The following is a 24,805-nucleotide window of genomic DNA, read 5'->3' as shown; positions in this document are numbered from 1 at the left end:
AGTGGCAACTTAAGAAAACAAGCACTTGAAAACAAAACAAAATAGGTATTTCAAAATTTGGCATCTACGATAATGTCTTAAAACCATGCTATATTCACCAGAAAAGAAAAAAAATTATAAAGTAAGTGCACATTAAACTATCTTATCACTCTAGGAAAGTGTGTGTGTGTGTGTGTGTGTGTGTGTGAGAGAGAGAGAGAGAGAGAGAGAGAGAGAGAGAGAGAGAGAGAGAGAGAGAGTTATCCAGCTACAGAACCAGCAGAACATTTAATCCAAAGTGCACTACTAATGACTCCTCAAGCAGCTCCTTAGAATAAACTATTTGGTGCCGAGAAAGTGGCTGTTAAAAACCCAGTGTGAAACCACTAAACATAAACTTTAACAAGCATTCTATTTCTTCCCACATTTATGGTGGCTGAAAGAGAGAAATTTAGGATAATAAGAGCTGAAATGGAAAAACAAGTGCAAAGAACCATGGGCATTATCTTGTCCGACTTTCTTGTCGCACTTGCCAGATTTACCTGTTCCCTTTTTCCATTATTTTTTAATATTTATTCACAGAGAGAAATTAGAAAAAAAGAAAACCCTTATAATTGTGAACACAGAAGATGAATGTCATGATTCTCAATTCCCTTGTCTAGTTACTACAAGACATTGATGAGCTTCTCAATGTATTTCTTGTTAACATTTCATGGAGTTACTCCCATAAACATACGTTTACTCTTGTTCCCAATACCTTGTTCTGTCACGCCGACAGATGGCTTTATACTGAAGCATATGAAAATATTAAATACTTTATAAAGCTGTTGCCAGTTAGAAATGCCTTGGAGTAATGAGTATCTTGACAATTTCTTTTGAGGAGAGGGGGCACACAGCAAATACTGCTTAGGGACTGTCTCCAAATGCCTTCGCCATCTCTCTCGCACACACCCTTCAATCTCATTTTCTACAGCATTTCCAGCAGTCTGTTCTCAGCTTGTTCCAAGTTGTCATTACGCTGATGTGTTTTCTTTCTGTTTGGCTAGGCATGCTATAGTCTCCCATCTATTTGTTTAGTGCTTGTGTAAAGCTTCTAGGCTTATATGTGTACAATGAAACGTAATCATCATGCTTTGGGCTTTGCAAGAGGAAGTACCATTGTTTCACAACTGCTACTAAAATCATTCCATGCCAAAGTGTGGCACAGAAGGGAAACAGCATGATTTTGGTGAAATGATGGAACTTGCTTGCTTGCTTGCATAGGGTGGGTTTGTGCTGGTTGGCAGGAATTTTGCTTTGGTTCTTGGCCCATTTGTTCTGTGCCCTGTTTCTTCATGCCCTCAACTGTCTATGAATGGGGTATGAATAGAGATAATAGCTAATATAATACTAAAGGTGCATGGGATGTCAGGGGAGGGGCAGTATCTCTCTGGTGGGGGAGACTTTGTGCTCTTTCTGGGAACAAAATTTTAAGGAAATGGTTGTAGTTCAATAGTAAAGTATCCTCTTTGCATGTAGAGCAGGGGACAGCAAACTTTTTCAGCAGGGGGCTGGTCCACTGTCCCTCATACCTTGTGGGGAGCTGGACTATATTTGGGGGGGGGACGAATGAATTCCTATGCCCCACAAATAACCTAGAGATGCATTTTAAATAAAAACACACATTCTACTCATGTAAAAACACACTGAATCCTGGACCGTCTGCGGGCCGGATTTAGAAGGCGATTGGGCCGGCTCCGGCCCCTGGCCCCTGGTTTGCCTACCCGTGATGTAAAGTCTCCAAGGTCCAATTCCTTGCATCTCCAGATAGGGTTCAAAATGTTCCCTGCCTAAGCCCATGAAGAGCTGCTGCCACTCAATGTGGAAAACACAGACCCAGATGGAGCAACGGTCTGATTCTGATTAAGGCAGCTTCCTATGCAGCAAAACAACTTTTTAAAGCATGTATACTATTGCAATGGGAAAGTTTGACTGGTGCTTAACTGTTTCCCATTGGAATAAATTGGGGTTATAAATATTTAACTGTGGTTGGATCATTTCCAAAGTTTTTGTTGTTGTTATCAAGGATGAAAAACCTAGGCTGGGTATAGCTCTTTGGTGTATTGTTCCCAGGGCTACTGGTGTCTGCCCAGGACACATACATTCACTATCCCTGCAAACTAGATGTATGGGATTCACATCAAGGAAAGTATCCCATAATAGGAAACCAAAACAAACATATTGAGTAAATTATCCCTGGGGAAAAAGCAATATAAAAGTATTGAGTTGTCCCTTTAGAGAACCAAGGGGTTAGCTACACTACAAACATAGATTGGTTTTATACTACTTTAAACTACTGTGGCTTTCCCCAAGTATATCTGGGAACTGTAGCTTGGTTAGGGATCCCCCCCCCCCACTCATAGAATAATGTATTCCACAATTTCTCAGGACAAAAGTCTTAGATCTGTGGTGTACATACACTTGATGGCTTTATTCCCAAAGGTGACTATGTACTCTAAAATGGCAACACAAAATAAGTAGTTTGACAACTCTGATAATTTTCGTTGAAGAATATTGAATTTACATCGTGTATGGCAGCTTAAGAATACAGCAATTATTTAAGTAGAATCAACTTGGATAAATCATTTGGGCAGGAAATGTATCAAGGGGAAGAGCAATAAAAGGGGGAAGTGATGTTATTACTGTCCAATGTGGCAGAAAATGTTTAATGCCTACCCGCCTGTTATTACCACCATTATTATTATTATTATTATTATTATTATTATTATTATTATTAGCCTGCTCCAAGGGACAGTGAAAGTGAGTTAGGCAGATTGATCTTCCTCGGAACTTAGACCCATAGCTGGAAAGCAATCTCAGAAAGATCTTCCAATGAGATCTTTTCAGCACAACTATTCTGTGTCTCCATTAATTGCCATGATTAATGTTGTTTCTTTTCTTCGAACTCTGATATGCAAATAAAGCAGCAACCTCACAAAACATGGACTTAATCAATTGAAACACGGGGGGGGGGGGGCGGGAATCACCAACTTGGTCATAGTCAGATAAACTGCATGTGGCCTTCTAAACATATTAATAGTTTCTGCATTTCAGAGTGGAATTGATATACCAACATTTGTTGCATAAAAAGCTGAACACACTGATATGTTTATTCTTTTGCTTTCCACAAATTATCCATCTCTGTGCATTTACTGTATATGTTTCAGTTGGTAATGATGCTTAATTCCTGGAATGTAAATATCCATATCATATCCCCACTTTCTGTACTGGGTCCAGTTCTGTTTTCCCCTTTGGGTGCAATTCAGCAGCAGCTTGTCCTCTGTCGTGCACCCCTCCCTGCAAAACACAGCAGCCAAATTACTGGCTGGTTCCATTTATATCTCACATCCCCCATTCTGAAACAGCTGCACCAGTTGCCAGTTCATTTCTTGGTGCAATCCAAGGTGCTGGCATTCCTGTTTAAAGCTTTAAATGACTTAGGACTCAGCTATACTTACAGCTGCAAATATAACGTTTTGTGTGTGTTTAAAGTGCATTATACAAATCTGACACTAGATGGTGATGGTGAGCTCATGGCAAATTCAATATATTTTTCAAAATGCTTTTAGAAAAGCACTTTCACAGCGCTTTTTAAAATATATATATATGTCTAGATTTCACCTTAGGCTCCAAATATCTGAAAGAACACCTCTTTCCCTGCAAACCCTCTTGGGTGTTAAGATTAGCATAGGGCCACTTATCAGTAGTTACTTTGCCCTCAGAAGTTCAGCAGGCGCAGTATTATTGGTTGCAGCCCCTAAACTGAGAAATCCCCACCCAAACAAGGTTTGCCTGACACCTCCATTGTATAGCATTCACCATTTGCTAAAGTTGTACCTTATTTACCCTGGCCTTTGACATGTGGGTGCATGATCCCCATTCCCCATTTAAACTGATTTAAGCACTGTGTTTTTGTATTGTTGTGACCCACCCTGGGACCTTATATGGTGACCAGTGGGTAAGAATCAGCAACTATTTCCATGGCTCCCATGTTCCTTCTTGGGTCACCAACAGCCCTGAAAATGATGTCCCACATGAAGTCACAGACAGGTACCATGATGTTTTTGATGGCACCATCCCTCAGAAATGTTGTCTTCACAGTTCCTCCAACATCCCCAGTAAGGACCTCAGACACCACAGGAATTGCATTTTCTGTTGATTCTGGCACCAAGTATGCTGCTTAAGCAGGGACACGGCGCAGGGGAGTAATTAAGATGCCATGAGGCTATCCCATCACTGTCAACAGTACCAGTTATATTTTGGGGAATACCATTGTTCTTGTGTTTGTGTTTTTTTGCAGGGTGGATATCATGCTCAACACGCTTTACAATAGGCTGAGAATTAGAACAAATCATATAACATTTTAACGTATTGTTTTTTGTCAATCCAAGACCAGATTGAGTTATGAGGCCCAACACACCACTTGCTTAAGTATTTTTTTTTTGTTCCTCATAATCATAGGTCTCTGCTTACATATCACAAGATGAACCAGCGTTATAGCAAATTGAATTTGCACTGATGACGCTTCTGGCACTTGGTAGCTGAGCCAGTGGGAAGATGCAGAATGGCCATGAACATTCTTATAGTTCAAGAACAAAGTTGTTCGGCATGCTAGCTTTTCAAATTCTCCAGTCATTTTGCAGTTTCTGCAAATTTAGAATGTGTGCTTGTTATAACATCAAAATTATCCATTCATTTAAACTCAGAGCTTTTTTCTTTAAAAGAAGTTTGCACCCCCCCCCTTCATTCTAATGTCACCACAAAATTCATGAATAAAATGTATGCATTAATAGGTACGTTATCAGGTAAAGTCCAGCAAACAAATATGTAGGTATTATGATAAAGAGAAATAATTTAGTGATCGTTGTGAATTGCATGTGGATGCTAAGAATCCCAGAGAGTGAACATCTGAGAAAACACCAATGAATATTGACTATCAATGCTTTTATATATATATATTTTAAAAAATGCCTCCAAAGTAAGGGAACACCTATCAATTTTCAGTCCTTCACAAATCAGCTGGGATGGCCAGTATTTAATATGATAATGGTGACAGATATCAGGGATTGTATACAATTTAGCCCTACTCAGATTAGATCAAATGAAGTTAGTGTATGTGACTTAGGTTAACTCATTTCAATGAGTTTACTCAGAGTAGCACTTGGTTGGGTCCAACCCTAGATTTCGGCATGCACTATTACATATAAATTGTTAACATATGTCACATTCATCTATTTAGAAATAAGATTACTGCATGAAATTTACAAGGAGTAAGAAGATCTTGGGCTTCAAAACAACAAAGATCCAACATTGTTTTTGCTTATTTGTTATATCAAGGCTCAAGGGCAACCAGCACCCAATGCTCAAGAGGAAAGAAAGATTGGTGCAAAAAGAGTAGCACAAATTCAATTTTCAGCTTATCTAAAGGTTGGGCTCCTAATGGGTACTTGACTAGAAGTTCCGCTGAAATCAACGAGGTTTATTTCCAGACAAACCTGTTTGGGAATTATGTGCCAATCACAGGGGATAGAAAGTTCCAAGTTTAATATCCCCTCTGTGGACAGAGCATCTCTTAACTAGCATAACTTTTAACAATGCTATTTTGTTAATATTTATACCAAGCAAGTACGTGGAGTTATTTATAATGAGAAAGTATGCAGGTTTTTGTTTTGCTTTTGTTTATAACAAGCAAACAGTGAAAATATAAAAAGTCATCACAAACAAACAGTTGGTGCATTCATGCTAATACTTCCCTGTCTCCCTGAACCCCAAGGCACTTTAATAGAAACTGCAAAGGCAATGCAGAAAATGAAAAACAACTTGCTCAAGCACCTGACACTCTCTCTCTCTCTCTCTCTCTCTCTCTCTCTCTCTCTCTCTCTCTCTCTCTCACACACACACACACACACACCCCTTCCCTCCCACCTACACAAAAAAGAATCACTTTGCATTTTTTTATGGAGCTGGGGTGGAGAGTGGAAGCATATTAAGTTCAGGCAATATAACCGAGCCTTTTGTTATTCTTAATTGCTTGAATTTACAATCTAGTTCTGCTGTATAAAAACTAGATTTTAAAAGCTGAGTCAAGTGATTTTTCTCTCTCTAAGTACTTTCACAAAGTAAGTTTCTATACTACTACACAGTAGGCTAAATTAGCTATATAGAACAATTGTCCCTCCCCCCCCCCATTTATACAGAAACAATGTCTCTTTCCTAACTATCAAGAAACCTTCCTCATTGAAAGTAAAATTCATGTGCATGAAATTAGTAGTTAATTGGAAAATAAGAGAAGAGTTGTCTGCCCTTTGAAGACAACCAAAATGAAAACAAATAACGCTGTGATGTATCTTCCATTAAACCTAACTGTTAAGTAAATTAAGGATTTATTTAACTCAAACAGAACTGTACCATTTACCAAATTTCCTGTCCCATCACCCCTCCAAATGATAAATGGAGTATTTAAAAAACCAAAACATAAAACAGTAGCCCTCTGTGTAAGCCCAAAGTCCCCCCCCAAAAAAACCACACACACCCCAGATCTGTTTCTAGATTGAAAAAGGTATTATAAAACAAGAGACTAGAAGAGAACTTTATCATTTTTTTCACTGAGAAATTCAACTTCTCAGCGGGAAAAAATTGATAAAGTTCTCTTCCAGTCTCTTGTTTTAGAATGCATCGCTAACATGAGTATTAAAACTCCAGCCAATTCAGACTTTCCTTCAAGTTAAATTGGTATGAATTGGCAATTCATAAGCAGGATGTTGAAGCTAGACATGTTCTCACAACATCCATTTCCTTTATTCAAAATGTGATGTTCAAAAATCATGGCCCCAACAAGCCAATTACTTGTCACACAAACATATTTTATGGCAATACATCCATGGCTTTAACAAGCATAATTTAGGGCATAAGAATAATGGAAACAATAGCACAGTATTTTTAAACTGTGAGGTCCTTTGTGTCACTATTGCCAGTGCCAGGGATACTGTAAGTTGTCCTTTATTTTATTCTAACCAGCTGATCATTTTTAAGAAAAATCTTCAACCTTAAAACTTCAACCAACACATATGAATGAGAACATGATAATCCACACCAAGAGGAACTAGGAGAACATCAAGACTAGCGCTTCACCTGAATGTCCCTTTCTTTCTTTGGCACCAGACTCCCAGAAGCCCCTGCAAAATAAAGCAAGAGGAAAAGGCAGCTAACCAGATTTGGTGTAGAGTTCCTTGGCTACACCTGCACCTCTTTCATTCCCTTTGCACACATAAGAAAGCCCTGGTTGTCCCACAGAGTTCAAAACAAATCCTCAAGTACCTAAAACCTGCCCCATTATGTGGACTTATCTCCAACGTGTTTGACCAAGCACTGGTCCTAATGCAGCGATACCACACATACCCAGGCTTTAGAGAAATAATTCTGATCCACCATTCCCTCAAAAGACTAGACCATCTCTCTGCTTCCTAGCTTTCCAGTGCTACATTTTCTGCTGCAGGAGATACATGTTAAATGGACACAGTTTCAGAATATTAACGACAATAACACTGTTCCACAGAAGACTTTTATGTGGGAGTAGACCCCCACTGAGTTGAACTAGACATTTCCTCAAGCAGATACCCTTTACAGTAATTCATTCATTTAATTATGAAGAGCATTGTCTTCAGAGAAGATAAATTGTAAATTTCAAGGAAATGCTAAAATGAAAAGAAAAAAAAAGCTTCAAGAATGGAAAGGGCCCCCTTTACAGTGTGTGTGTGTGTGTGTGTGTGTGTGTGTGTGTGTGTGTGTAAGGAGGGAGAACAAAATAAGAGATGTGATTTTTGAAGCTCATTCAGATTAAATGAATTAGCACCTCCCATAAGCACAATTCATTCAGTGCAAGGTCAGTGACTATAATTCATTGCAACCTTGTGGGTAAGAAGAGCTCGTGGGGAGCAGTATCATTTCCCACCTTCTGTTATATTGGTCAGACAACATATCTGGTCCACCAAGGCAAGAATGGCAAACATCAGGGACATTCTTCTCAAAAGTTAATGGAACCCAGGAGTCCACAACTAGTGTAGCTTATCATTTTACCACCATTGTAAAAGCACCAAAATACTGTTAGTCTGCATTTATTTTGTCATGCTACAAACAGCCAAAATTGAAACCAGGAATTACTATAGCTTTTAGCTTTATTTTATTGTTTTAATTATAATTTTTATTGAGTTTCAGAACAAACAAAAAATATACAGAATAAAGCCATTATTGTATTCAGGACATCTGTCACTCTCCCACCCAGCATCCACTGACCTTCCCTGAACCAAAGTATATTCATAGGACTTGCTTACAGCAGGAACAGACAGATTACAGTAAAGGAATTCAATGCATACACCTATCAGGCCTAAAAGAGGCAAGCAAATTTGTATTGGGTGGTTTAGAACGGGTCTATTACCACCTTGCATATTCACATCTTCAGTAAAGGAGTACCACATCCCCACAAATGGATCTTTCTTTCTTTGACCTTTAAGTACTATCCTCTCATAGGTGAGCTTTTAAAATAAAACAACCCTCCAAACCTTTTGATATCAGTAATCCAAATCAGAAAGTGCAAAGTTATTCCTTACTTTATTTTGCACATACGAAATATTTGCTTCTGTGATGTAATAATGTAAGGTTTTAGGATGACAACACAGGGTAGTATAAAATGAGGTTGTTAGTGAGCATTACAAGTTTATTATTATGAAGACACTTTGACTCACTGAGGAGAACTTTATATATGTTCCCAACTTTCCCATAAGTAAGTTGTTCCTCACAGTTAGCCCATTGGGTAAGCTAGGCCAAAATACAGTGAATAGGCACAAAGCTGAAGCATTTGGGCCAACAGTAAACTGAACCCACATCTCTTCCCCTAGCCTTGCCACACCATCTCAGCTTTAACTTATTAGCCTTCATTATCAGAATACTGCTTCAACCCTATACACACTTAACAATGAGTCAATCCCATTGAGTGAAATGGGACTTATTTCAGAGCAGACATTCATAGGATTGTGCTGTACCTCACTTTTCCTGAAATAAACTTCTGGGGAAGTGGCAGTCCATGATGAGAGACATTTAATAGTGGTACACTGCATGCCTCAGTCTGGCTAGGATACCCTATATCCATGAATTAAACCAAAACAGAAGACAATTACAATACTGGTTTACTATTATTGCTTACCATGGCTGTCTATGATACAATTTTATGCCTATCAAATTTCACCTTGGCTTTGATACTGCATAGTTATAGTGGGGATCAACAAGATTACTGATGGTCTTATTTGCCAAAATAAGTATGCAAGGGGAGGCCATGACCAACCTATAAGATTCTGATCAGTAAATACTTCACTAGCATAATTCTTATTGATAGAGGTATCAATGACTCAATAGCTGAATAATGTGTTTGGATAAACATGGAACTCTCTACAGGTTTCATTTCAGTACGAAAGCCAACATAGCAGGTAATAACTCCCTGGGCTGACATTTAGGAAATAAAGATCCAGTTGCTCATCCTCAGAAGAATATGTCACTTTTTGGAAAACAAACAAAACAATGCTTAAACAGGAAAAAAAGTGTGGCTGTCAAAGAACACATTTTTTTTTGCAGTAACAAACAGTGCTAAAATGAACAGAAAGGCGTCATGCATGCCAACCCAGCTAAAAGTACTTCATACTTCTCAGCAATTCATTTTAATAATGGGAGGGGTTTCCTCACTCTGTGGGAAATGGCTGCACTACCACAGCTAATTCAAAGCTTATAAAACACATATACTGTATTCTTTTTTGCATGGAGATTTTTTAAAAAACAACAACAACAAACCTCTTTTGATAACACACCATTATTTTTCACAATGCTTTGAACGGTAATTTTAAAAGAAAGATGGTCCACTTCACAGAGCAAGAATCATTTAATACATGGCATTGGGGGGAGGATTTGAAACATAGTTTAGACAATTTACGTAATATCAAATTACTGCAGGCATTGAAAATGTCATGATTCTCATTCTTTCCGAAGCGCAAAAATATATATACACAGCACATACTCTATTGGTCACTACTGAGTGTGTGTGTGTGTGTGTGTGTTTCGGAAAATAGTATATATTCACACACATACATTCTATCAAACAAAATAGCATCAAATAGCATGCAGTCAACACCGTATTATTGCATCAAGTAGCATACAGGCAACGGTACATCATCTCTATAAGGTATAAATAGTTCAGGTTAATTATTTTGAATCAGAGTACAGCTGCAATTGATTTCTGCTGCATATCAAACATAAGCATTTAGACCACCAAAATAACAACAAATCATCCAATGGCCGAACTATGAAAACGATTTTCTCCCCCACCCATTTAAAGTAACAAATGTTATTGGCGACAAGTGTCCTTGCACTGACATGCCTAAGCCTATCACTTTAAAGCCCAGCAATTTAAACTTTTCAAAATGTAGATCTAAGAACCCAATGATCCAACCATATAATTAAAAAAAATAATATCAAGTTGTTTGCATTCAAAGCAGATGGAGCCACGTATAAAGCGAAAGAAGTACTGTGTCCTATGAATAACTGTTAGTTTCCACACATAGTCCAGTGGAAACAGAAGCCAAGCATCTTCTCTAAGGATAAAGTTCAGGCAAACTTCAGTCAGAACCAAGGAAGGACGCTTTACCCACCCACCCGCTTCTCATTACTTTCTCCAACACCTGAGTGCATGAACTGAAAGCCGTCCCTTCTTCAGCCACTGAAAATCTGCAAAACACCTGCTCAGCTAAACAGAAGCACACGCGTTTTGGAAAGCTTGCAGCACATGCACATTCTCAATACCTTTTTCCTAATGTGAAGAAGCCCATCGGTACGCTTGCCGATATTGCTTCCGTGTTCCTTTATTCCCCGAGATGTTCTAAAAAAAGAGAAAAGCCTTCCCTCTCACACACAGAATCCCTCTCTAGTCTAATCACATAGCTAAGAAGCCAAACGCAGACACACAAAACATCCTCTGCATTAATGTTTGGCACGCCACTGTAAGGCAGCTACAGAACAACAGCAGCCTAACATGCCCATGTGTGCCTCTCTCTCTCCCCCCCCCCACGTCCCCATCTCCAAAGACGCACACACCTCCACACCAAGCCACCTCCGCCAGCGTGTTCCATGCCTACACTTTCCAACGTTTGCTAGGGATGCCTTTATGATCTGTGCGCGACCCCCCCATCCCCGGAGGGTCTCCTGCTTCCCCTCTTCAAATTGTTTGAGAAATCCTCCTTCCCTCCCTTACCTGAAGGGCATCTCCCACGACTGCAATTAACTGCCAAGATCTCATCGTCGGCTGCAAAGCGCCTCTTCTTTCCTCGCCGGGAGAGCACCGGAGAAGTAAGGGGAACCAGCAAACGGCCCCCACGTGCCAGCAATATCAATGAATACAGACATCTGTCGGGCTCACGGCACGCTTGCTGCCTGCCTGCCTTCTTGCTCTCGCCTCTCCCTCCCTCCCGTTTGCCTTCGCAATGTTCGCATCAGGTGTTTCTAAGATGTACCTCTGCGGCTCCAAGAAAGACTCCAAACAACAAGGAAAAACAAAGGGGGGGGGATAGGGGGGGAATGCACACAGAGAAATGAAAGGGTCACCAGAGCGAGGCCCAAACCAAGGTTGCTCTGGCTAATCTTCTCTCCTATGCCCCCTTCACCATGTTTTAAATGTTTGCTAGAATTGTGCATCCTATCATCACATTGCCCCCCCTTCAGCTGTGTGTGTGTGTGTGTGTGTGTGTGTGCCTCCCTCTGCACGTGTCCCTTCCTTGTTCTTCCAAGCATTAAATACCTACCACATGACAGAATAGGGCACCTTGCACAGTCTTCCCTGCCTTGCACTTGACAACCAATTCTAACTCAGGAGCAGTGAAATATCTGGAGGCAGGATGTAAGCACTCCCAATTATTTATGTCATGTCTGCATTACTCACATAGCATTTATGGGACAGCCTGAGTAGCTCCTGTTACACTAACCTGTATCATACATTATATTCTTTATGCAGAGATGTATCTGTATTGAAGCAATATCCCCCCATTACTGAGGTACAGTAAAAAGAAGAAGAAAAGGAGGGGAGAAAAGCACACCTACATTCTGCATGACTCCTCTGTGTGAGGGTAGGTGTCCATGCAAAGCCCATGTGGCATTATTTATTTACTTTGCAGTACAGCATGAAGAATCCAAAGTGCTTGTTCATGTCTGATTTTTTAGCTAAGACTAAGAGCAATACTAACGGAACAGGAGGCAGGCAGGCGGGCAGAAAGTTAAAACGGGTTTAATCCAAGAAACTACTTAAATTGCATTATAAGTTTTGGGTGTAGGAATACAATAAATGGCTTCAAAATTGATTCAGAGTATTTGTGTGTGTGCACACGTGCGCACACACACAGAGAAGTAAGTCCCATTGAGGATAGCGTGGCTTATATTCCCAGTTAAGTGTCTACAGGATTTCAGGTTTTCACATGCAAACATACATGCACACCATCACTTCATTGTAAAAATATGTGGGTGTGTTTCCTCCCCAAAAGGTGTGGGGTGAGAAACACAAGGCAGTTTAAAGACAAAGCAGAGGAGAGGACAAAACAGCTCTATTGCAAACTGACAGATCAGGGCATCTTAGGCCAGCATTACAAACAATTATCCATTTATTATCCTGGTTGAAAGTGCGAAAGCAAGGTTTCTAGTTTAGGTGGATGCTTTTTAATAGGGCTCTTCCCCCAAACCTATCTCAGGCAGAGCTAAACAGACACAATAAATTGCAAAACCTAATTTTAATTGCTACAAAACAGCTCTCACTATGACATTTATAGCTCAGTGCATAACATGCCAGTAACAACACAAGTTTGGTGGGGTTTTAGCAAGTGTTCTCAAGATGAAGTGTGTAGCTCTGATCACCTTATTAGTGCAGTTGGTAGCCTTAACAATTTTCATAATGTAATAATCATTTATATTGATGAAGCAGACACACACACACTCTTAGCATTTCTATCTATCAATTAGGAAAATCAGGAGAAGGAAGGACTTCACACTTACACAGAACAATGGGAAACTAAAGCTTCCCACTAAGGGGTGCTATTTTCAGATTGTTTGTGATAGGGATGACTTTATAATCTCATTATTTAAATGACCATTTATATTGATTGTTAAGCATAAAGAGTACACCAGCATAATCAGTTTGGTTTGTGGGATACCAGTTTCCCCTAAAACAGTTAGATGTCTAAAGACTACTGCAGCATTTTAAGACTCATGGTTCATCTTTAATTTTCCACTGCAACATCCGATTGACTTTTATTTCTTTATTTCTTGTATGTATGTATGAGGTAAAGAAGCTACAAATATGGTTGTCAGGTAAACAGTGTAAACTATAAATCAGTTTAAGTTTAGTTCAATTAATAACCTTTCATTATATCGTAATGTTATACTTGCTATATATTGTTGTTTTACTATTGCTCTCAGTTTGTTGTAAACCACTGTTGGCTGTATTGAGAGGCACTGATTGATGGATACAGTGGGTGTTCAAATTCTAGTGAGATTTTGGGGAAAGCTCTAAGTGTAAAGGCCAGCCAACTCTTCAAATTGGATAAAACATCCTCAGGGAATAAGACTGTCACCAGGATCCTCAAAACTAAGGGGGGCCTTAGAGTCTCAGGTGCAAAAAAAGGACTTATGAGAAGGCAGCATTACACACTGAAGTTAGGAAGAATCAACATACAGTGGCTGGGAGGGGGGAGTTCCAGGAGACCAGCGCATAGGACATTCTAATGATGGAACAAGTTGCTTCTGCGAACCTAGTTGCATGTGTTATGTAGAATTAGGAATTGTCATCTATAGCCTCCAGATGTTGTTGGAGTACAATTGTCTTCTCCACTCATTTACCAGCTGGGCGGCTTCCTTGTTGACTCACAGACTAGAAATCTGAGTTACACAATTTCAATGAGAAATGTCATAGCTCAGTGGCAGAACATCTGCTTTCCATGCACTGAGTTGTGTGAGAGCTGAGCCGAAAACAGGTTGCAGGCCGAGAATCAGCTTGATTAGGCTGGATGCAAAGCTTTGAAGATGGAAGAAGCAAGATCTTTCGGGGTGTTACTGTTGTGAGCTCCTCCATCTTAGGCTCAGGGTATATATGTGTGTAAATAAACCATATATCCTAAAGATACCACAGTCTCCACTGTCCCTCATTCAAGGAAACTGAACCCTGGGTAAGTGTTCATAACCCCTGGAATCTTTCACTGCTCAGAGATTGGGGTAGTGTGTAAAAATATTATGTTTTTTGTGTGGATATGAGATGGCAGCCTCCTTCACTGGAGCAGGGGTTTGATGCCCATCTGTCATGGATGGTATAGATAAGATTCCTGCATTGCAGGGGGTTGGACTAGATGACTCTTGGTGTCCCTTCCAAATCTATGATTCTATGGTTGTCATGCGCTGGGGGATTTACTACAGCAAATGCACAGATTGGCCAGGCCTAAGACTTCCTTCTTCAAGATACTGGATGTTAGCAGGGCTTATTCAAAGATGAAATAAGTCCCAAAGCTTTAAACATTCCAAAGAATCATTAGGATGCAGCAGCAGCCCGTTTTGTGGCACAGTAATGAGAAATATCGTGGAATTAACCCTAGTTAACCATGTTGGTGCTTATCAGGTAATAAGACTAATAACATGATTAGGGGAAACAGAGTTGTGTCCGAAGAGGATATAATAGTATACAGAAGCAATGGGGTTTTTTTTGGTTTTAAAAAACCCACAAATATTAGCATAAGGCCTAAACATGTGGAGGTGTTTCCATAACCAAGAGTGGAAGAGAAAAGTTTACAACTTTGTAATTTTGTTTGGCAGGGGGGTGGTGGCGGGAATGATGGAGGGAGACACGATAGAAGTGTATGCAACTCTGCGGGGTGTGGAGAAAGTGGATAGAGGAGCTACAGTGGTACCTCAAGTTAAGAACTTAATTTGTTCTGGAGGTCCATTCTTAACCTGAAACTGTTCTTAACCTGAGGTACCACTTTAGCTAATGGGGCCTCCCGCTGCTGCCGTGCCACCGGAGCATGATTTCTGTTCTCATCCTGAAGCAAAGTTCTTTACCTGAGATACTATTTCTGGGTTGGCGGAGTCTGTAACCTGAAGCGTCTGTAACCAGAGGTACCACTGCATTCCCCTACCCCTCTCTCTTAATAACAGAACTTGAATCCATTCAATGAACTTGAATGTTGGAAGATTCAGGACAGGCAAAAGTTCATACTGAAGTATGAAATTTAATACCACAAGATGTAATGATGGCCACCAGCGTAGATGGCTTCAAAAAGAAGGTTGGATAAATACATGGAGAGTAAGGCTATCAGTATCCTCAATGCCTATATTCTATCTACACTATGTACAGCAGCATTCCTCTGAATTACTAGCTGCTGGGAATCACAGCTGGGAAGTTCACTGCAGCTGCACTCTGGTCCTGCTTACTTGTTTCCTGTTGGGATATCTGGCTGGCCAATGTGAGAAAAGGATGCTGAACTAGATGGGCTCCTTAGCTGTTACGTTCTTCTGTTCTTAATCCTAGCCTTGTTGCCAGGTGAAGAGTCGTGTGTCTGTATCCTTTTTCACAGGAGATGGCATTGATGATGAAGCTAGAGAGCAAGTAAGGCACTGGTACTTCAGTTTGGAGACAGCACTGAAGGGTCAAGGATAAGTCAGGGAGTGGTTCTTCTGAGCTTCTTGAAGACTCAGCGGGAAAAGGTAGTGGTGGGGAAATAGCTAGTTGGTGTTAGGCTTCCTTTTGTCTGCCTTAAGGCTCAACTGAGCTAGGAATCTGTTCCACCACACTAAGGAAGGAGCACTGAAATGATACTTCCATTTTAAAACAACACAGCAACCAGAATATCTAAGGGACTGCCTTGCCCACTATGCCCCTGCCCAACAACTGTGCTCTTCACATATTAAAGGAATTAAATGAGATGTTGGGAATTGGGAGGCAATGTGCATTGCCTTGAGCTCCTTGGAGAAAAAGGTGGGATATAAATGCAATACATATAAATAAATAAATTCATTTTGATAGGGGCAGATAAAACCAGCTAAGTAAAAATTTTAATGATTTGAGTTGATTCGCTGACTGCCGCTGTGATGCTTTGAGTTGGTTAGGAATCTTACACATCTGCAGATTGTTTGGACTCATGTGCAGTATCAGAATGCAGAGTGACCTGTGCATTCCATGCATTAAATAGCTGCCTAAACAGAAAACAGCTTCCCTTTGAGAAAAGGAAATAGGAGCATCAATTAGCAATGCATTTACAGAACAAACACATGGGGGCCCTCTATGCCTGGAGGATTAGGACTGAATGATTCCGGTCTACACTCCATCTAATGATCCAACAATATGATAGGAGGCAAGCCTATTAAAGTAGATTCTGTTGCAAACGTTATCGTGATTTATGGGAAACATACTCTGGCTTATTCTGAAGCAGATTACAGTTGGCGTGTGTGGGTCTGGGGGAGATGATTGACTTATGACAGAGCAATTCAATCATGCATCGTTTTGTAGAATGGCACTTATGAACTGAGGCAGATCTGTGTTTTGGGAATGCAATATTTTAAAGTGGTACTTTTGTGTGCGTCTGTCATTGTACTGATGTTTTTGTGTTTGTGTGTGTGTGTTTCTGTTGTTTTGCAAAGCACCTTGAAATCATTAGTATAAGGTGGCGTATACCGTAACAGTTAAAAATTAATTACCATATTTTTCAGTCTATAACACGCCCCATGTATAAGACACTCCCTATTTTAGGGAGGATTGCACAGAGTTGTTGAGCTTTTTTTTGGAGGGGATTGCCATCAGTTTTGCAGCTTTTTTGGGGGGTTGCCTAAAATCACTCACCCATCTGAACAATGCTGACAATAGCAAGTGCCACCGAAGCCACCAATCATTGGCCTGCTTGCCGCTGAAAATCCCCTGCTCACAGCAGGAGCCAATCACCAGTCCACCTCTGCAATATCCGTGTATAAGACGGCCCCAATTTTTTCACATGATTTTTAAATTTAAAAAGCTCGTCTTATACACGGAAAAGTACGGTAAGTAAAATAAACACATAGTCATAAAATAGCTCATGGTCATGCTGTCCAGATTTATGCAGATTGTCAAAAATGACAATCCTTTCTAGTCACATCCACACCATACATTGTTTTCTGCAACAAGATTCCTAGAAACTGTAGTTTATTATGGGTGCCAGGAATTGTAGAGTAAACTACCATTGCAATAATTTTTGCAGGTGGAACCAAAGACTCCTGGGTCTATAGAGCCTTCTCTGAAATGCTGTAGTTTTCTAGTTTCCTATTTCTTGGAAGATCCCATAACATCCCTATGTAAGAGCCCCATAGAAGATCTGTTTCCATTGGTGGAAAGGACAGAGAGAATTTAGCTCACCTTTATGTTTCAGGCTCAGCCTTAAGTTTCCTGCTTATACATTTGTATCCTGAGCTTCTTCCAAGTAAGCCAGGGTGATATTTTATCATTTCAAGGACTCTGAAGTAAAAGCATTGAAACATGCAGTCGCCCACCCAAAAACACACTGCACAAAAACTCAAGGCCTATTTGGTGGTTCCTGCTTTGGGTACAACATCACAGGGATTTCAAGGGGAATGTAAAGAGTTTCAACAGAACTGATAATATGCCTCATGGGAGTCCCTTGCTTTTTCTGCTTGAACATTTCAAGGGGAATTTGGAGGTTGCTATTGGTGAGAGGATCTCAGGAATTTCAAGGGGGGAAGATAAATGAGTTGTGATAAGTTGAGCAGAATTTCTTGAGCAGCGCATGAAGGAAGCATCCCATAATGCTGGTTAGACCGCATTCAGCAAGATATTTGATTTCCACAGAACTATTAACTGTGGGCAGGATTTTAGCCCAAAGTATTATAAACATTTATCCATTTCCTTATTGCCACTTCTGAACACATGTTCCTTTACAATTTTACAGCCAGATCTGATTTTTATTTTATTTTTTTACACTCAGAAGTAAAATAAGCAAGTATAGGCAATAGTTTCAGAGCAGTGTCGTGTTATGATTTTCTTGCGGAGGGGAGGTCCTGATTCATGGGGTCCTGGACCTAGCAAGGGTTAAAATCTAATTGCAGATTCCATTGTTGAACTAATCAGGCAAGTTCCTTTGCGAAAGAATGGGCATAGTTGCCATCTATGGACCACCAGACCATGTAAGAGGTGAGAGTAGGCTGAAAGCAGAGGCTGGGAGTCAGAGCCATGCTTGCTTTATTTTTGATTCCGAGCCTGTGACTATGGGAGAAGCAAAACCTTTTGGTGTGCTAATGCTGAAAGCCTTTCCATCTTAGGCTCGGATTGTGTATATGTTTAAATAAGGCATATATCTGGTGCCCTCATTCCAAGGAAACCGAACCCCATGTAACTGCCTGGAACTTGTGGAATATCTCAGTGCTCAGAGATTGGGGTGGTGTTCAAAACTATGTTGTTTTGAGTTTAGTTTGCCCAAATGTGTAGGGAGCAGCCCTTACCATCTTAATTGTACTTTAAACTGAAATCAGTGCAAAAATAGATGAACAGATTCTTAACAATTGTGCAGCCAAGTTCCCTCTCCCCCCCCTTGAAAATGGATGTCACAAATATAATAAAATATAAGCTGTGTAGTATTTAAGAGCAATATTCTTTAACAATACATTCACAGTCAGCTCATACAGCATCTGTAAATGCAATTACTGTCAGCTGATCAGAAGTCTTCACATCTGCATTGTAGCTAGTGACTTATTGCTGCTTACAACAAACAAACAAGCAAAGTACCAAAACCTAATTAAGATGCTAATCAATGTTGAATGTTTAGACTGCTTTCATGTCAGTTGCAATGAAACATAGAGTTATAGCAGCTGACGGAAACAGTACTGAAGCAATTTTAAAATACAAATAAGCAGCTAAACACAAGGCACACCTGGGTTCTTTTGACCTCATATGTCTTCTGTGAAACTAACAAGTTGCCTACATACCCCCTCTGCATGCTTCAAGGTTTTAAGAATGAGAGCCTTGCTGGATCAAATAAAAGGCCTATTGGTTCAGCGATCAACAAGAAATAAGAGCAATAGCCTTCTCCTGGTTTTGATTCCCAGCAACTAGTTTGCAGAGTACCAGCACTTCTGATCCTCAATGGATCATTACAGCACATCTGTAATGTCAGGGAATCCACGTTTTATGTATGTTCTATTTCATCTGGGTCTGGAGGAGTCCCAGTTCAGGTTTTACACAAAGGCTTGGAGACCATGTTCTCAAGGCTTTGCGTTTGTTCTAGATCTAGTGTTTTGGTCACTATCCTTTGTGCAAGGAACAGGATAATCCATTGTGACTAGCAGCCATGGATAGCCTTATCCTCCATTAATTTGTTAAATCCTGTTTTAAAGCTGTCAAGTTGGTGGCCGTCAACAAATCTTGTGGAAGCTAATTTCATAGTTTAACTATGCACCATGTGAAGAAGTACAGTGGTACCTTGGGTTAAGAACTTAATTCATTCTGGAGGTCCATTCTTAACCTGAAACTGTTCTTAACCTGAAGCACCACTTTAGCTAGTGGGGCCTCCCGCTGCCACTACGCCACTGCTGCACAATTTCTTTTCCCATCCTGAAGCAAAGTTCTTAACCCGAGGTACTATTTCTGGGTTAGCGGAGTCTGTAACCTGAAGCGTCTGTAACCTGAGGTACCACTGTACTTCCTTTTGCCAGTCCCAGATCTCTCAACACTGACCTTTTCTAGGTGACCCCTGGTTTTAGAATTATGAGGGAGAAGAAACTTCTCCCTAAAAACTTTCTACACACCATGCTTAATTTTATACATTTCTTGTCATGTCCCTGCCCCATTACTCATTGTTGTTGTTTTTCTCACTCCAAAGGCCTCAGTTTTCTTATAGGGAGTTCACTTTTTTTCACCTTTTCCACCTCTCTGGAAAAGAGGATTATTTCTGAAATTTAGCAACCAGGCATTGTTCACTTAATTGTCCCTCTCCAGAAGCTCATTGCTACTCTCACAGAACTTCAAAGGCTTCACAAGAAAAAGCTTACTACTGGAGAAGCTATACCAATTCTTCTTCCACAAGTTTTTTTCTTCAATATGCCTTCAGCATATATGCTTTAGAATGATGTTTTCTATTTAAGAAATATTTATGCCATTCCCCCACCCCCACCCCGGAAATACATGTTAAGCTTACTGGCTTGTAACTTCTGCACTCCTGGACCCCTCGTTTTGGTATTACATTGGCCACCTCCAGTCTTCATGTATGGAGGCCAATCTTAGAAACAAGTTACATATTACAGTATTGTTTTCCACTGCTGGGCATACCTAACTTTCCTCAGGGCATGATGTAGCAATTGGGAAATTAGGAGAGGCCAGCAAACTTTGAATTCTTATCCCAGCGTTCCTTACAACACCACTGCGAGGCCAGACAAGTATTGTTATTATCCCCACATTGCAGAGAGAAGGCTGCAGTTGAGCAACAATGGTTTTACACAGGCCATGTAGTGGGTTTATGACAAATGTGAGATAAAGATTTACAAGTCAAGCTTTGTTTAATTGTAATGCCCATCCATGGTTTAGCAGTAGTACACTAACAACACCCAAGCTCTCACAATCCCTCCTTCCCTTGCATGTTCTGATACCCATCCTGACTTCTCATTTCATGACAAATCCATAGTTTGAAATTAAATCAGAACTGGAGAAACTACAGTTGGTTAAAAATAATAATAATCAAGAACTGGAAACACATTCTGGCTGTGGTTTTCAATTCTACTCTGCAAGCATTAAATATCCCCCAGTTTACTCAGTTTGGTTCTAAAGCCAAACCGTATTTTACAGTGAAATAGGAAACTAAGGAGGACATCAGGAAATTAGGAAGGTTTGAAGATAACACACTTAACAGAATGAGATGGTTTGTTATGGTGTTCAAATAGCCCCCAGAATCTAATCCGCTGGTTTAAAAGAATATGTTTTTACATGTGTTGGATCACCTAGCATTATGAATCAAATACAGATAAACTGGTTAACAGTTCTGTGCTGGGTTGCAGTTCTACAAATGTTATTAGATTAATGCTTTCAATGTTTATATATTTTTCCATGGCAAAGAACCAAGTCTTTTTGTTGTTGTTGTTACTTTAGTTAATATTTGCTGGCTTCAGAAGTATGCAATAAGGTGAATCTCCGCATCTAATACACGAATCAGGCCTGGGTCAATAATAAGGCAGATAAATTAGAAGATGAGCACAGTAGGTTTAGTGCTATAAATTGTTGACACTGAAGTTTCATTTAACTATCTAGATAGCAATGTTCCCTGCACTCAATATTTCTGCTGTAAATCACGAGCAAAGATTGTTCATTGTTTAGGAAATGTGAAAGGTTTGTTATTGTGTAGTCAAAGCAATTATGTCGGGTAAGACTTACTACAGATTAAAGAGGACAGGTCAAGGAATTTTTTTTAAAAAAATGCAGCAATGCATTACCTATCAGCATATGTATACTTGTAATACTAGTGAAACAGAGGGGTAATTGAGCAACACATTTTTCCTGACTTGTTCCTGTATTTTTCATTTTTTGATTTTGCCTTTTTAGTTTGTCCTAGCTTGGTTTTGCCTCGGTCTTTGGTTCTGACCACTAGTTTGTCTCATAGCCCCTGGTTCCCAGTTCCTGACTCACCTCTGGTTGCTACAGACTTAACAAATGGGGTTATATGTATGGGATGCATAGGGACCAGTGCTTTTCCTCTAGAAAAAAAGGTGCCAGTACTCACCATGAAGTTATTGCAACCATTGCCATGTTTTTCACTAGTGCTCTTCTTCTTGAAAAAAAGTGCCAGTACTGACTACCCTTGAGTACTTCCAGAAAAAAAACACTGGTGGGGAAACACATGTTGCCCCTTCCCTCAACATTCCCACATGAACCGGCCCACCCCAGGGATGGGGGACTGCAGGTCCATTACAAATAGGTGCCCCTAACCTTCTCCATCTGGCCCTCAGGAGGACTCTCACCAGGCATTGACTCTTACTGACCCTGCTCTGCAGTGTCTTTGAGTGCTTTTGTCCCGCTGGAATGTGTTTATTGAACTCTGAGAATGCTAGAACTCATAGGCATCCAGTGATGTTTAATGATGATGGACAATTCAGGACAGCCAAAACAAAGTATTTTTCCATGCAGTGCAGAGTTAAACTATAGAATTCACTTGCACAGGAGGCAGTGATGGCCATCAACTTTGATGGTGTTAAAAGAGATCTTTAACTTCAGACCTGACCATTCCTTACCTGCCCAAACTGAATGCCAAACTACCAAATAAAATAAAGTAAAAGATTCTCTACAGTATAAAGGAGGAGAAAGCAGGGAATCCCAATAGGCAATCAGGGGCTCCTCCAAAGTTCTTATTCAGCCCACAAAGGATGATCAGGTGAAGCCCATATTTTAGTGGAAGTGAAGGTGGGTGCTGCAAAGGTAAACAAGAGGGATGACTGGGGTAGAACAGCCCTAAATAGGAGACTACCCTGCCCGCTCTTATCGGTCCTAAGAAATGAAAGAAATTAGTGCCCTTTTGAAATGAGTGGTTAAGATCTGTGCAGTTTTGAATGGTTTGGTCCACCATCTTGGTTCAAAAGGTTGTCCAATTATGTTTAAACATGGACGAAAACCTGCTCCTTAATCCTTTTAAAATTAAAAACTTTATTATTAAGTTAAAATAACAGTCCAGTAAGAAATATATAATAAAATAACAAAAAAGAGAGAAAACTATACAAAACAAAAAACTGGGTTCATAGCCATTCATTATTACATAAAAAAAGCACATTCTCAAGAGATTACACAGTAAATTAGATGTTTCGACAAAAACCAACCTGATACAGAGAGTCTACAAAACAAGTGTTATGAATACCAAATAAAGCCATATTTCATCAGGACTTGCCATTACTGTGATTGACTTGTCATATGAATAACAAATGTCCTCAAATGGAGGCAAAATCCATAAGTTTAGCTGCACTCCAAGATACCCTTAATTTATGTGTTAATTTTTCAGCAATAAGGATAAATATTACTTTATTAAACCAAATATTAAATAAAATCTCAGAGACCCTCCAGCCATGCTCCTAGATGTCAGAAACCACTGTGCAAAATATAGTTGCGGTGTCTTAAGTGTGCAAATGCATAGTGAACTAACCACCTTCCAAAATATATAGTAGGTGGAGATTGTCTGGATAATCATGGTTATTTATGGTGCCTGTTCAGAAACAGAGGGGAATTTGTGGGAGCCTGGCATGGCCATAGAGCGAACTACTTCAGAAGCATGCTTAGTAATATAAATATTTCATTCATATGCACCTGTACAGCATCTGATATCCTGCTTCATAGCAGGCTATCCCAAGGCAACAGGAACAGTGGAGTGCCTGTTAACTAAAGAAAATTCTATTGTGAATTTAAAAGGATTCTTATTTATCCCCTTTCAGGAGCACAATATCAAAGAGATACGGCACAGTGAGGAGGGTAACACTTAAAGCTGGGCACAGCAGAATCTGAGCTCCAAGCTAATAAAGAAGCTTGGAATGGTAGGGGTGTGGTTTGAGGTCTGGCAATTTGGGCTATCAAGGTTAAAGGACTCGCTTTGGACAAAAAGTCATAAACCCAAACAAAAGCTGGGTGGTGGCAGGAGGAAAAGAGTATATAAATGCTGGATAATTCACAGAACCAGAGAGAAGAAGCTGTACCTAAAATGTTGGTAGCTTGTTTACTGGAGCTTGTTTGAGTGCCCACAGAAGCATGCCAGCCCTCGGTAACAAATGAAGGAAGGAAGTTGCAAAGGAATGCTGGCTCCCTGGTGTGTGCAGCCATGTTTCGCTTTTCTTTCTTCCTGTACAATTCCCACCCAAGAGAAATGGGATGTCAACAAAACGTGCAATCACAGCATGCAGCAGCAAGGAGCCATACATGCTGGCTGCTGAGGTTGTGCGGGTTGGACATCTTATTTTAGAGGTTTTAAATAGGAAAAATAAAATGGTTGGGGGAAAAGCATGGCAGTTCACAACCCTAAAACCCCCCAACCCTTTCTTATTTTTTTAAAGAATGTATTTCTAGACAGTTTTTAAAGGGTTTTCCACTAAAAAAAATTCCCAGAAACTGAAACAGATTAACTTAGCCCTTAGTTTACCACTCACAGAGCTACAATTCCCAGCACCCATAACAAACTCTGATTCCCAGTAGGGCTTTTTTTTTTCAGCCAGAACTGAGTTCCAGCATCTCTCAGGTGGCCACCATTGCCATTCCAAGAGAATGAGGGAGATGTTTGTTCATGCTGAGTTCTGGCACCTCTTTTTCTAGAAAAATAGCACTGGTTCCCAGGATTCCTTGGGGGAACCCTTGGTTATTAAAGTGCTATGAGAGTGCTTTAAATGCTGATGGGACCCAAGAGTCACCTCTGGATAGTGAGGTTGAGAGGCTCTAGAAAACTAGGTTGGCTAAGGGTGCATTTATTTATAAAAGTATTACAGGCATACCTCGGAAGTTGAACACCTTGCAAGTCGAACGTTTTGGCTCCTGAATGCCACAAACCCAAAAATGAGTGTTCCAGTTTGTTAACTCTCTTTGGAACCCAAACGTCCGACGTGGGTTCTGTGGGTTCTGATTAGCTGCTGGAGCTTCATGCAGCCAAACGGAAGCCGCGCCTTGGTTTCGGACGTTTTGGAAGTCAAACGGACTTCCGGAATGGATTCCATTCGACTTCCGAGGTATGAC

General features: G+C 40.2%; 1 protein-coding gene across 27 annotated transcripts in view; it reads right to left on the bottom strand.

The window, feature by feature from the left end:
- Positions 1-24,805, bottom strand: part of RBFOX1 (RNA binding fox-1 homolog 1) — a 1,444,762-nt gene that overhangs the window by 741,436 nt on the left and 678,521 nt on the right. For 2 of the 27 annotated variants that reach the window (XM_081887412.1, XM_081887416.1), the window contains exon 1: positions 11,309-11,787. The exons of 20 other annotated variants lie outside the window; for them this stretch is intronic. In XM_081887412.1, coding sequence (XP_081743538.1) covers positions 11,309-11,353 — 45 coding nt within the window. In that variant the 5' untranslated portion in view covers positions 11,354-11,787. Of the gene's footprint in view, positions 1-10,860; positions 11,071-11,151; positions 11,171-11,308; positions 11,789-24,805 lie in introns of those variants that run through there. 5 more of the 27 variants (XM_081887417.1, XM_081887420.1, XM_081887405.1 and 2 more) reach the window with 4 other exon arrangements.

Source organism: Podarcis melisellensis (assembly GCF_964234715.1).
Source record: "Podarcis melisellensis genome assembly, chromosome: 14".
In the NCBI taxonomy this organism is placed as follows: Eukaryota; Metazoa; Chordata; class Lepidosauria; order Squamata; family Lacertidae; genus Podarcis; species Podarcis melisellensis.
Note: the sequence above shows the minus strand (reverse complement) of the source record. Positions and strands in the feature narration are given on the sequence as shown.